Genomic DNA, 15,472 nt, shown 5'->3' with positions numbered 1-15,472 from the left:
TATTGTTCTTTTGTGATGGATGTGATGTACTTTAGGACCCCCTTGAAAACGAGATGATGCATCTCAAGGGGTTTATCCTAATAAAATAAATTATCTTAAATACTGAAAAAAATGACACGAGAAAATTTTATTTTGCATGAGGTACATTGAAAATTAAAACAAAACTGACACGATTGCTTACCATTTTAAAGGCCTGTGTGGGGCAAATTTTAGGACCATTGAAATTAGGTCTTCGATCTCACTGGCCTTAAGAGATTTGTAGGACTTCTGTATTGCCCCTAGATGTAGGAATAATATTATGTAAACAGTGTAGCTATTTGAGGTATGGTATTGTTTAAAATAATGTACATTGGGACCAGAACAATTTTCCAAAGTGCAAAAAAATTGGCTATTAATATAAAAAATGACTGATAACTTGCCTATGATAATATTGCAGATCTTCGTCTGTTGGAAGGGTAGTTTGCCTTTTTTCCCTTTCAGGCTGTAGGCACCCAAGACTTCATTTGATGCAACCTTGCACAATATTTTGCGCAAGGTTGCACCTGGTTTTGGTCCCCCAAGGGACCGAAGGTAGTTCTTCTCTTTAAAAGAAAGAAAGACTGTTATTTAGAGGGAAAAAAGAATATGGCATCATGACAGCAGATGAAAGATTTTTATTGTTCTTTGATTGGAAACCGTTCAAGCTGTGATTGATGTGTTGTTCCACATTCATATGTGAACACATTTTCTTCTGAAACCACTCTACTTTTATTCATTTAAAAACTATAATTCCATTAATGCAAGCATACGCATGCATGCATGTACGTACAATATGCATACATGTTTGTCTGTCTGTTTTATTTATTTATTTATTTAATCTAACCTCAATTCAAGTAAAAAAAAAATGTTCAATAAAAAAAAAACTTGGCATGGTTTCACAGAGAGGTCTTTGATTAATCCAGGATTAAAGCATAGATCAAGGACATTTAAGTAGTTTTTTTGTTTAAATAAACAATAAGTATATACTGCATTCAAAGACTAATATATCTGAAAAAAGCTCTTCTTGATTACCACAAACTTCAAAGAATGTGTGAGTTTGAGAATGTTTTTTTTTCACTAATAGCTAGAAATATTTACACATAGACCAAAAGACAACATTTCGAATTAACACAAAAGATCCATTTTAAAAGTTTACTTGAGTCTTAAAATCGGCAAAAATTCTCTTGTATTAAGTTAACACAATAACTAGGGGGTGTAAACTTTTGAACGTGATTGGCGGACATGATGGATGGATCGATGGATATTCAAAAAGTTTTCACCCCCTTGGTATGTAAATGGTATCTATATGTTATACTAAGGTCACTACTATTTGCACCAGGTTGTAAATAGCGCTATTATTATGTGCAACTTTTTTCCCCCATGTACCCCGCACTGGTAACGTTAGGTGCATTAGAGTGTCTTGCATAAGTATTACCATCTTGCACTTTTTTCTTTGTTTTCCAATTCCCTGTCAAGGATCTGCAGTTCATCCACTGTTTGGCATGGCCCATTTTCCAGGAATTCCCCATCTTCCTCTGTCACCGTCACAGCTACTGCAGCCAGTAACTGTCTCTGAATAGCCAAGATGTCTTGCTGGTTCTCGACAATCTCTTGTAGCTTTTGTAAGAATTTTGTGCGATAGCTTGTGAAGCAATATTGCATAATGCTCCTTGAATGTGTAGTATTACTGTAGTGTGAACAATCAAAAATGTACGTATTCTTTGTTGCAGAGTCAGAATATTGGGGCTCTTCTATGAGGAGCCGTGAAGCAACTGTGGCATAAAACAAAATTTCACTCTAACTAGAATAATTAATAATAATAAATATTCTGAATTTTAGAATATAATTTTAGAAAAATACCTTCAAGAGGCCGTGATATCCTTGACAGTTGGGACTCCTGCAGCGATTCCTCTGCTGCATAAATATAAACAGACTAGTCAATTTCCAAATTGGTTTTCAAGGACCACTCTTCTTCAGAGTTTAGCGCCAACCCTAATCTAGCACCCCTGATTAAGCTAATCAATGTTGATTAATTGAATAATTTAATTATTGAAATTAATTGATAATTAAAGGAAGGTGAGTCTAAATCAAGGTTGGAGCTAAACTCTGCAGGAAAGTGGAAATCAAAAGCCACATTAACCCCCGGTTTCACTGACAAGGCTTACAATAAGTCTAGTCCTAGACTAAAATGTAAATCTGAGCTATTTCAACTGAAAGAAACTTGCAGTGACTGATCTTAAAACATGTCAGTGCATTTGTTTTGTCTTAAGATGCACACTAGTAATGCTTTTTTCTAAAACATTTTTATAAAAAAATACTTAAATGTCCTAATTTAGCTAAGCCCTGTCTGTGAAACCAGGCCATAGATTCAGCATTAATGAATGAGTTGCAGGTTATAATTAACCATGAAAAAAACACAAAAAAAAAACACTTACAGTGTTGAGAAAGTGTTGAAATTCCTTTTTTTGCAGAGAGAGAGAGAGAGAGAGAGATTCATTCATTCATTATTTCGGGAAGATGTGTTTGTCGATAAAAGCATACTTGTATATTATACAAACCTTTGTCCAGAGGATGAATATTGGAGAATGATGAATCTGGAAAATACAAAATTGAATGGATGGTAAATGGAGACATTGGGTAATAGTCATGTGGGTCATACTATAACTGTGGGTACATCTCATGTCTGAGATCATTTTGATTCTCATTATTATAAAGCCTCAAATTCTCAATGCATACTTTTCTAGTACAAAATTATATTTAGTAAGTATAGACTATAGACCCAAACATAGTCAGTAACATAGTTGACCAGGAATATATATTGTTATACAGGGCTCTCAAGTCTCACGCATTGTGCGTGAGACACACGCATTTCAACCCGTTCACACGCTCACACGCCACACCTTGTATTTCTCACGCTGAGGAGTAAGGGAACTTGTCCCGCTATACAATTAATGGACGAGACGCAGGCAAATGGAGGGAAGTTCTCTGCCGAGTTCATGAGAAGGGTATTCCTGCACAACTGGAGGCTGCAGTTTCAGGACCCCAGTTTTAGGACCGCGGTTTCAGGACCCTAGTTTTTCGTGTCAGCGCCACCTACCGAACTGGATCACCGAAAACACTAATGGACAACATGGACACCAATCAGACTGTGAGTACCGATTAAGTTTTATTTTATAACGTTTAAACGAAGCAAAGTTTACATATATAGCCAAAGTTAGAGCTGCTAACTAAAACTAATAACTAATTCCCACGAATTTAGAATTCGTGTTCTAGTTTATAGCCTACTACGATGTTCTTAATTCGAGGCCATGATTTAATACGTCCTTGTTGAGTTTTATAATAAGTAAATCTAGCCAGCACATTAATTAAACTTAAAAAGATGAAAAATGCATGTTAATGAGTTGTGTACGATTTACCTGTAACGTTAGCTTACTGTATTAGTGTGAAAACTAAGCTCATTGTTTTACCATATTAGTTAAGTATAAAATACCTTTCATAATTAAACTGCATGGTTGCACTACTACAACATGTGTTATTAGCCTGTCGTTTTGACGTTTTGCAATCATGAATGAGATGTATGGCAGTTTTAATAGTTTGTTACAATTTGGCCTAATATGCAGGCCTATGCCACACACAGTCCATGGTTATCATGTTTTTGTTTTGTTTCTGTGATGTTCTGCATGGCCAATATGAAGTGATTTGGTTAAGATCATTGTAGGACAGATGATGAAAAAATGCACTAGGGATATTTTCATTGCGATGATCTCAAATTATTCTAACAAATAGGCTCTCTTTTTCAAGATGCATATAACAATCCAAAAAGGGAGATCCTTGCCAGAATTGGAGAGATGCACCACATGCTGCAACGACTTTCACTGCCCATTCTGTAGTTCAGCTCTGTTCAACTCAACAAAGTTGAGCAAGGTCAGAACCCATTTAGAGAACCATTTCAGTCGTGCAGTTCTCCATGAAGGTAAAGTTTTTAAACATTCCCTCAGGAAATGCAATTAAGAGTTAAAATGTGCATTAAACGCAGCATGAATTTTATGATCAGTTCCATTTGAGCAGTGAATCAAAACAACTGTCTCTCTGATTTGTTTTTGGAAACTATACACCTAATTCAGATTTTGGGTATACATAATTTACACTTCTAAATACATGATCTATAGTTCTATGTTCTTGTTTAGGGTATACCATTCACAGATGTGGGTTACATTGCCGACCACAGTTGCATTACCATTGTATCCACTGCCAGTCAACACTGTTACGTAAATCTGACTTCATTAAACACCTGTCTTTGTGCAAGGAGAATCACCCTGCCATAACCAGCACAATCCCAACTCCGACATTTACAACCATCCCATCTCCAAGAAAGACCATGTTAGCATTTCCAACAACAGCAACCACCACCATCCCAGATCTAACATCAAAAACCACCACCATCCCATCTCTAACAACAGCAACCACCACCATCCCAGATCCAACTACAAAAACCACCACCATCCCATCTCTAACAACAGCAACCACCACCATCTCGGATCCAACTACAAAAACCACCACCATCCCATCTCTAACAACAGCAACTACCACCATCCCAGATCCAACTACAAAAACCACCACCACTCTGCCAACCACCCCAAGTGAACAGATGCGAAGGGTCCGTGTCAAGGCAATACTAAAGAAAAAGTGTCCCATATGCCACCTTCTCATGCACAAGACAAATTTAAAGAGGCACATAGAAAGGAAGCACACAAAAAAACATAAGGACAACACAGCGTCTTCCCACCTTCAGAATGAATGTATCGATCTGGAAAATGGAATTTATACTGTCCACAAATCATTTCATGGCACCAGTATACCTCTGCATGTACAAAATAAAATATGGGAGGAAAATCAACATGTTTTCTGTGAATCCACTGAGTGCCAGGTGAACATGGAGTTGGCATGGAGGAGTGGGTTGAAAGCATATCAGTGCATGCACCTTAAATCGATAACATACTGTTCATCTTATGCTTCTTCTCCTGTCCTTTGTGAAGATACACTTACTGAAATGGTGAACAGCAAGTGGTTTGGTGAGGATAAAAAGAAGGTTTGCCTTGATCTGAAAAACCTTGCCAACAGCAACCATGTACCTCTGTCTGTGTACTGCAAGATTGGAACCCCTCAGTCAATTAAATACATCTCCATTTATGAGCCTACAGTTTCATATTACAGTCGATTGGGAAGAGTCATTGTGTCGTATGACACCAAAAAAAATTCATGGCACTGTCCTTGTCATAGGACAAAGAGATCATGCATACACAAATATATAGCAAAATGGCACTTATTTCAGACACACCGTGAACTGTTCAGAAAAGTGCGGAGCACTGAGGAAGTGGAAGTCCTAACATCAGCAGGGGATGAAAACGGATATGATGAGGCGGATCTGGGTGACATACCGTATCCACCAAAAGATGACCAAAAGTTCAAAGCCATGGTCCAGTATATTCTGAAGAACAAAAAGTTACCTGCTGTACTTCCTGAACATTTTCGGCTTCCATCAGTGCAAAAGGAATACGCAAGACATCTAATTCCTGAAGAGATGATGTGCCAGCACTGCCCTGGCAATGTACCCCTGAGTGACCCAATCCTTATTACACAAAAGGCAAAAATCCTCACTAGCTCACGCATTGTTCATGGTAGGTCAATGATGCAGATTCATTACTATTATTTTTTTAATTTAAATCTACTATGGGAATTTGTCCCTGGGTGGAATAACTTCCAAAGGTGCTTCTTTTTAATTATCTGACATTTTATTTTCAGTGTACTCTGTAAGGATGAAACCCTTTTTAGTTGGTTAAACAACTGTTTTTTTTCCATCTCAGGTGGTTGGGCTGTGATTATGTGCCCGTGCGGCATTGTGTACAGCATAAAGTGTCAGATTCGAGCAGAAAGCCCACGTGACTTTGCAGACATGTTACTTTCCTGGAAGCACATGCCAAACGTCATCATATATGACTTTGCACGTGGGTTAGCAACCCACATGAACCTCAGAGAACCAGAAAGGTTACCATTCAAACTCTTTGAAGGACGTTTAAGGCCCCCAACTCCAGACAATATAGCAAAGCCAAAGATGGAAAACTGAAGGTCTCACTACCTTGGCTGAATTGTAAAAAAAATATTCCAGACCCTGAAGGCCATCCAATTACTGGTTCTGCAGAGCATTATGCTCTGTATGACCGGTTCCACGAGGACAATACGAAAGATCCCCGTGATGTCCTGAGGAAGCTTCACATTGTCCCACAACTGGCTGGAAAAGTAAACAGTCAAGTTGCAGAACAGCTATTTCCAGAATGAAGAAAAATAATTACTTTTTAAACATGGCTTTACCTTCAACACATCTGTTCCTTATGAGGAACATTATACACCATCATAACTTGTACATAAATGAACAACGGTTAGGCAACATAAAAAGGGCTTTTGGAAATGATGTCACAATGAACAGGCACAGCCAGGCAGTGTTGGGTAAATTTATTTTTTTATTAAATGTATTTTTAAATGCAGCACATTTCTTGCTCAATGGTGAAATAATTTTCAATTTTTTTTAGGAAATACAGTATCCCCAGAGAAGGTCTCCACTGTTCCAATGGACATTGATGTACCAACTGGTGAGTAATGACGGACTCATTCTGCTCTTCTCTTGTCAAGTTTTTAATTTTGTTTTTCTGTATGACAGAATGCTTATGGAATATCAGTGCTGAGAACTTCTTTTATTTTATGGGTTTATAGGAACCCTTACAGTCATTTTTCTGTTTTAGTTTCAGCAGAGCCAGCGCCCAGTCCACCGTCCCTCGCTGCGCCCAGTCCAGCGTCCCTCGCTGCGCCCAGTCCAGCGTCCCTCGCTGCGCCCAGTCCAGCGTCCCTCGCTGCGCCCAGTCCAGCGTCCCTCGCTGCGCCCAGTCCAGCGTCCCTCGCTGCGCCCAGTCCAGCGTCCCTCGCTGCGCCCAGTCCAGCGTCCCTCGGCTTCTCAGAACTGTGTAAGCCCTGGGAAAAAGAAATTAATCCTATCCAGGACAAATTGGTAAGCTAATTATTAAAATGTGATTTGTTTGGCATGTTTCGCTATTATCTGACAGTTAGTTATGGGTGTAACAGATATTTGATCTACGATCCGTACAGGCCACACCCCACAGTGTGCATGTCACCCACTCTGTAATTACACAGTGTAACCATGATATAGTGAAAGTTTATCATCTACATGTTTTTAAGTCTTTCTAGTTTAAATATTAAAGTAATTTTAAGCCATCCAAATGCAAGAATATACAAAAAATAACAATAAAATAACTGTATACACCTCAGAGCACTCAAACTCCAAATTTAGTTATTTTACACATCTTGCTGTTGAAAGGACATAAACACTCAAAATGTTATCACAATACCCATCTCAGTTAGTATTCTAGCAAAGACAGTCTGTGATTTCCAGTGAGTCTAAGTGTTTATTGTTTATTTATTATTAAACAGTATATTAGATCCGACAGCAGCCTAAAAAACATGCTGCTGTTTGTGTCCTTGATGTTGGAACACAAATAAAAAAATGCTCTTGACTGAATGACCGTAGAAGCTTTTAACAAAGTTTGCCATGTATTTTGCTCTTGTACTAATAATAGTAATTTTCAGCTCAGCTATGTTCTGGACACGAGACGGCCTGGAGCAGAAATTATTATAAAAGAAGGGCCCACATGTCTCACTCGTGAAGAGTTTTGGAGCCTAGGGTTACAAAGATACATGGATTCCCAGGTGAGTAGTGGGAAGTTTGTTAAATATTGGATGGGGAAAGCCATGTTTGTATTAGTTTTTTAATGATTGTTTTATATTTGCTTTGGTTGTTTGTTTGTAGATTGGGAATGCCTGCTTTAAATTGATTCATGAAGCAGCTCAGCAACACGTATGTAACATCTATATATATATATATATATATATATATATACACAAGACTAAAGCCTAAATTAAACATAATATATGTTACTCTATTCTTTTATATTATTGTCTACTTTCAAAGTCGTTATAAACTTTAATATATATATATATATATATATTTTTTTTTTACACGTAATTCCTACATGGAAGCTTACACCAACAAACGTGGTTGTCAACTTTCCAGTGAGTGTGCACAAAATAAAATATGTATGTGGTTACAAAAATGTAGATCTGCATAATGACAACACATTTGATTAATGTTAGGAGGATGTTGACATGAAAGACTACTTGGTGTTTCCGGCATGGACCGACTCAATTGGGCCAGAACACTTCGTTCTCTGTGTAAGGGATTTGTTCTGTTCCAAGATACTAGACAGTACATGTAGTGGTTATTATGTTAAATAATGGAAATTCAAACTGTGAATTCCAGCTCTACCTATTTTTAATGACTTGTAAAATGTTGTGTATCTTTTAACAAATTCCACGTTATAGATCATGAAGCCACTCATGAGAGAGATGGTCTTTTTAGACTCACATTACGCAATGCACGAGTCTGGATTTGGTGATGCTGAGTACAGAGCCATTTTTAGGTTTACAAATGAGGCATACTGTTTGACATGTTCATATAGCAATTTATACTTTGGCTACGTTCTTATAGCCTGTACTGATATATTTCGGCTACGTTCTGATAGCCTGTACTGATATATTTCGGCTACGTTCTTATAGCCTGTACTGATATATTTTGGCTACTGTATGTTCTTATCCTTTTCATTTTTTAAATATTTGTTTGTAGAAATCTTGCACAAAAAATTGATCCTGGGAGCTGGACTGAAAAGACTGGGCATGATATTGCGGTAAATGTTAATAAAGGCATATTTAGCTACTCCAAACTAATATTATTATATCCCATATTCTGCATGTCATAATGTAACCGAGATGGTAATGGCTTTCATCTATTTGACATGTATGTTACCTTTTTTGTTGCTTTTAGGGATTGCCACGCCAGAACTGTGGAAATGACTGCGGGATTTTCATGCTGATGGTAAGGTCTCAGTTTTTTTGTCAAGTATATACAAGTTTCTGTCAAAAAAAATTTCCGTCCGTCTTTTCTATTGCAGTATACCCTTTGCATTGTGACAGGTGTGGGGTTTGACTTCCAGGAGGTTAATTGATTTTTAAAAAAAAATGTAAAAGGAAATTTCTCACTTTACATGTTGTCTGTGTGCACACTCTTCATAATAAAAAAAAGGGATACATTATGAACTAAAGATTCTCCTCATCACTGTCACACATCTTTCAGATGGACATGCCTTCCATTCGAAAGTGGTGGTGTCTTCTTCTGATGGAGCGCTTCAAAATAGAAGGGTATGACACCACTAAACAATATATGTTAATTTCTGTAACGCTTGCTGGTTTTAATACCTTGTGCTGTTTTTTATTACATTTTTTTATGTTATCATCTACAGTTGATTGTTCATTTTGTGCCTTGGCTCATTTATCAAAATAGCCATGTTCACCAGACATGTATATTGACTGTCAGCCATCATCCATTTGGCTAAGGAATATATTAAATATTTACAATAGTTGCCTCACGCTGTATGCAGCTGCAACTATATGGTACCATGGTCACAATTGTTTATAGGTAGTGCATTCATTTTGGTGAACAAACAGACTGTAACTGTCTGTTCTTTAAACAGTTTTAAACCACACCTTCCAATCAATCAGACATTTGTGTATGCTTTTGCCTATGTAGTGCTTTAGATTAATCTTCTTAATGTTTGAAAGGCATGGTCAGCGGTTTGCCTTCTGGACTGATGAGGCCAGAAGCTTGGTCCAAGGAACTCTTCAGCCTGTCTACAGAGTGCCAAGACAGAGTGCCATCTCTGAGAAAGTCCCAGCCCACATTGAAGCTGTCAATGAACAAAACTGAAGAAAAGAGACTGGTGGACTTTATTGTAAAGTTACAGGGATCTGAGGAGCATTTGGTGGTACTTTAACAATGTTCACGTTTATTTTTTACAGACTAACTCATAGTAAAGATTCACCAAGGGCCTTACTTAGGGAAAACATTAACATAACATGTAAATATAAATAACTTTGTACAGTTGCACTGCATGAATGTAACATGTTAATATAAATAACTTTGTACAGTTGCACTGCAAGAATGTAAACATGTAATTATAAATAACTTTGTACAGTTGCACTGCAAGAATGTAAACATGTAATTAAAAATAACTTTGTACAGTTGCACTGCAAGAATGTAAACATGTAAATATAAATAACTTTGTACAGTTGCACTGCAAGAATGTAAACATGTTAATATAAATAACTTTGATACAGTGTTTAACATTATGTACAGTGATGTTGAGTAAATAAAAAAAACTTTGTTACAATATTAAATGATTATTGTCTTTTTACATCTGTAGGAATCTTGGCAGGTAAAAGTAAAGAAAGAAATGGTCAGCTTTCTCTCGAATGATCTGAAACATTTTGATGTCTTTGTATATGCGCTGGATCATCATGTCATCCTGTGCATAAACGACAAAATCACACCAGTCCAATCCTGAGATCCTTGAACTTGCCAAAAGTATGCATGCTGTTGTTTCAGTTCTGGTGTGCCATTGTGAAATTTAAGGTAAGGACAGTTCACGTAACTTTTGACATTGGGACATTTTATCTCCACAAGTCCAAAAACATGGTGCTCTTTAGGGTCAAAAATAATCCCATCAGGAGAGTACTCCTTAAATGAAAAGAAAAGTATTAAACAAAAAGCACTTTTTCTAATCTTTCATATTTTTCATTTTAAACTACATTCATCTTTAGTATGAAATGTTTGCATTGTACCTTAAACCCTCAGCAAGCTTCCTCTCTTTGGGTCTTGCAGACAGAACCACCATTTTATTGACAGGACCTGGCTTGACTCCCTAGAAAATATAATAATAAAACATTAAACTCAAATAATGCTCTTTGTATTTATTAGTTTATTGCATTTCCAGTAGTTATTATTAGTTTTTATTAGCAAATTAATTTAATTAATTTACTATTGTTCTGGGTTTGTGCCAGCTCTGCTCTGTTTCAGTGGAGGAACTGCACTGATGCCAAGCTGAGATTAGTGTTGTTTGGTAGAGTAGTGCAACAATGTGGTTGCACAGTGCTGTCCCAGCAACACAAGAACAACTACTCTGTGACAGTGTTACAAGACGAGAGTCCTTTAATACAATCTGTGAAGATAATTAAAATAATAAATTATTATTGCCTCATCATGGCCTAATGGTAACAGAGTTGGACTGGTGACCCAAAGTTTGCTGGTTCAATTCCAGTACCGGCAGGAATATGACTGAGGTGTCCTTGAGCAAGGCACTTAACCCCCAATCGCTCCCCGGGCACCACTCAAGGCTGCCCGCTGCTCCGGGTGTGTGTATCCTCGTTTGCAGTGTGTGTGTGTTCACTACTCACTACTCTGCTCCTAATGTGTGTGCACTTACTTGGATGGGTTAAATGCAGAGGTCAAATTCCAAGTATGGGTTACCATACTTGGCCATCACGTGTCACTTTCACTTATTTATCAGAATCAGAATCAGAATCAAATTTATTGCAAAGTAGTGTTGTGCACATACAAGGAATTTGCTTTGGTAATAAGGTGTTACCGAGGCTGCTATATCAGCGCCAACTTGAGAAAAAAATACAGCATGACATGAGGAGAGGTGAGGAGAAAAAAAAGGCGACCCCCAGACTATGCTCCTGTAAGGAGAACAGTCTGGGAACAGGAAAAAACACCTCAGCAACATTAGCACATAAACAGTACACTCTACAAACAAGACATTGCAACATGGTGGGGAGTGGGGGATGGAGGTAGTCCAGCCCAGGCAAGCAGCATCCGGTCCTGCAGCCATTATGGCGCTGGTCACAGACCCGCCTGTCAGACTGGGGGTACGAAGCGGCGAAGGCGTGGGATGGGGTGTGGGTTAGGTGGATATCTGTGTATGTGTAAGTTCATGTGTTTGTAGGCCTGGAGAGAGTCGCTAAGCCAGCACCATAATCTAGGAGCCTCAGTCCGCAGGATTGTCATAGCGATACACAGCAAGTTGCCATGGAGACAACCTTGATCATGTCCCAGGCAGAGTCAACAATCAGCAGGTGTCTGAGGAGTCGGGGAAGGAATGCAAGAGCGGCTCACTGCAGTGCTCTTCCGGGAGAGTTGTTGTTCCAGCAGCGGCCTTGGCCAAGGCCAGTGCTGGTAGGGGGGTGCCGAAACAGATAAGATTGGGATTGTTTGGTCTTCGGGCGAGTAGCCGCAATCAATTTATACAGGCTATTCTCCTGGTCCGTTTTGGTCTCTGAAACGATCCATTTGCCTTTGCAAAGCTGTGAGCTTCTCCATGATGTTATCCATATTGTGGTTCATAGACCCAGTCTGAGTGCTGACAGCTCTGCCCACCGCTTCAATCATCACCGGCAGCCTTGCGGGGCTTTTGACAGCTGTCACCGTCTGCTTAGTTCCTCGATAAACCAGGGCAATGCCTAATCCAATCAGCAGAAGACCTGTTATCATGGTGCCGAATAGGTAGATATCTTCAACATCCTCCACGGAAAGAGCCGCCAGACACACGACCCGCCACCTCTCCCACGCGTCCATCGTGTAGCCAGCTGCGAACGTCCTGGCAGGGCAGTCAGGTTCCCCCGAACCCAAGCTTCTCGTCGAGAAGATGGTGTCAATTGCGTTGAGAGACCAGTTGGTCAAATCCATAATTTCTTGGTTTTGGAGAGCAGTGTAGCGAGAGTCTCTCAAAGTACAAGACAGTAGACGTGACGAGAGAACCAAAGCAGGAGAGGTGAGGGGAGGGAGAGGGAGATAAAATGCGACCGCCTTCGTTGAGAGCCAAGAGGGAAGTGTTTAAAACACGTATGAACCCATTTACTGCCTATGCCTGTCTTTGTATAGATGTAGAACATAATGACAACTTCTGTTTATAACATGCATTTAATTTAGAGATCAGCTGTCTTTTATGTCCTCCTACTCTTAATCTATGGGGCTTCTCTTTACTCTTTACTTCCTCATCGACCTGAAACATGTCGCCCTCACGCAGATCTCTCCTGAGAAATGATCTTTACTGGAAACTGAGAAATTACTCATAGTCAATAACAATCATATTGCACAATTTGTATGTAACAGTTACATCGCATAAACAAGCAATTTTCAAATTTACGTAAAACTATACGCTTAACTAATATCAAATAATCCAAATAATAGATCAAATAATACAAAGACCGGTATGAACTTGTCAGAAATGGAGACAACTATTTTAGAAACTGATTCGCTAACGTTAGTCGACTTTCGCATGATATGAGAGAATAACGTTACTCACCCTCAAAGTTGTCAATGTAGCTTGAAATATATAATTTAAATCCCTTCTCTTTCTTGCTCTTAGGTGTGACAGCAAACTGCCTCACAATGGTGTTAACTTCGTTCACGTTAACCTTATGCAGTTCTTGCAAACGGCGAGTGTAGTTTGCCATTATCTCCACAAAATGTAAACATGAGTCGTTTCTCAATGTCAAGGATACTTCCTTGGCAGGATTGATCCTTCCAAGTCATTTCCTTCAGAGGCTAGGCGAGGCTCCTCTTTAGCATTCGGAGAACACGTAAATGGAACAGGCTAGCAAGTGCACGTCATTGCGTCATTACGTCAGTGAAAAGGTCCGCTTTTGGCGCTGCAAAAATTCAAAAAGATAAAAAAGTTGTGATGTACACTACCGTTCAAAATTTTTGGGTCAGTACGATTTTAATTCCTTTTAAAAGAACTCTCTTCTGCTAACCATGTTAAATTACTTTGTACAACTTAGCTAGTTATTTATAAAAGAAATGCCGGTGACGGCAACCAAGCAATTGTTAAATCCGGTTCAGTTAGCCATCAATTACGTAATTTGTTTGTATAATTTGTAATATCAATACGGTAGTAATTTGTACCGGCATTTAAACGTTGAACTTTACTTATATGTACTACGGTTATAACAAATGTATGGTAACGTAAATATACTTACATTTAAAAGCATATTGCCCCCTTATTGCTCCGAGTCGGAAACGTCCGACATTTTTTATTTTTTGAACAAGATAGCAATGGGATGTGTATGTGTATTCCCATCGCTATCCCATTCCTGTGTATGGGATATTTTTCGAACGAAGGACTCAGTCCTTGGTTGAAATTCTGAGGATCCTCGACATTGGAACAGTCCTTCGACGGATGTCGATGACATAGCATCCTCGAAATAACAGCTTCCGATGATCCTTCCTTGACATTGAGAAACACCTACGGCTTACAGCGCAGCACCGGATGTGAGTGATCGGGCTGAGACAAAACCTGGAAGCGATCGTGCATAGAGGCTATAGCCAGTTCCAGCCGTGCTATCCCAAATATTGTTCAATGTTGTGCGTTCATGTAACAAATGTGAGTAATTATGTGAATACTGTTTAGTCAACACTTTGTCATTGTGAATGTCAGATGTTTAGCAAATGACGATCGCGATATGCAAATGACGATCGCGGAGAGACGCTAATCCTATGATCACGTTATTATTAGGGGTGGGAGTAAAAATTGATCCATCGATGCATCGCGATTCTCTCTCCAACGATTCTGGATCGATTCTGAGAATTCCAGAATCGATTCTGAGCTTAGTTTTTAACCAGATGTGCGATGACGTTGAGTTTGCTTTAGAAACACCCGTATTCTCCTTGCTTCCAATTCCTCACACACATACACCACTCGAACCTTCCGTAAAATAATCTTTCATAAAGTTCGGAAAGGTTGAAGCGAATAACAAGGACATTCACAGGCTTCATTGCACAGGATACGCTGTGAGAGACGCGCGCTTTCTTTGATGTTACACTTGAAGTGTGCTGTCTCGCCCGTCGGTATTTTCCTTATAAATGCTCTACGAAGTCATCATTTATGTGGTTTGGAATGCAGTGGACTTATATATTTAAAATATGAACCTCACTAACAGAAGGCTGCTTTCAATTTCAAATGCTGACGTGCGCTTTGTTTGTGAGACTGCTCGCGCATGCGGCTGTGCGACTCCGTGTAGTGGTTTAATGTACTGGTGCAAAATTAACGTAAACACAGCCAGTTATGTCTTAAGGGATTAAATGGACAGGACTCACCGCATTACTTCTTTTATTCCAAAAGAGATGCGTGCGTGAATGCAGCTTAATAGATCTCACGCAGTCTATGATGTCATAGTAAAAAACAACAGTAAAGATGAAGAAAAATCACTCACAGTTCTTGAATGGAAAACGTTCAGATAATCTATAGGCTACTGAAAGCACTTTTTGTTTGTTGTTATATTTTTCTATGCTCCTCTTTATTATTTTTTATATTAGTTTAAAATTCTTAACATACAACTGTTTTAATAAAAAAAAATTAATTTGTAATTATTTTTTAAAAAGTACTTAATTACTTATGTAAACTAATGAATTAATAACGGGGAGAAAGGTAGATAA

At 38.6% G+C, this 15,472-nt stretch overlaps 1 protein-coding gene across 1 annotated transcript; it reads left to right on the top strand.

Moving 5' to 3' along the window:
* Positions 1–6,928: 6,928 nt before the first annotated feature.
* LOC143742386 (uncharacterized) lies at positions 6,929–9,896 on the top strand (the record flags this gene model as incomplete). Its single annotated transcript, XM_077235244.1, has 9 exons — positions 6,929–7,078; positions 7,675–7,794; positions 7,895–7,942; positions 8,239–8,316; positions 8,768–8,828; positions 8,966–9,016; positions 9,093–9,137; positions 9,275–9,339; positions 9,760–9,896. Coding segments are annotated over 5 exons (417 nt in total), but the record flags the coding sequence as incomplete, so codon positions are not given.
* Between the last annotated feature and the right edge of the window lie 5,576 nt (positions 9,897–15,472).

Source organism: Siphateles boraxobius, unplaced genomic scaffold (genome assembly GCF_051911475.1).
Source record: "Siphateles boraxobius isolate OS27281-9 unplaced genomic scaffold, OSU_SipBor_1 19, whole genome shotgun sequence".
NCBI lineage: Eukaryota > Metazoa > Chordata > Actinopteri > Cypriniformes > Leuciscidae > Siphateles > Siphateles boraxobius.
This window is presented reverse-complemented; position numbering and strand designations above follow the sequence as displayed.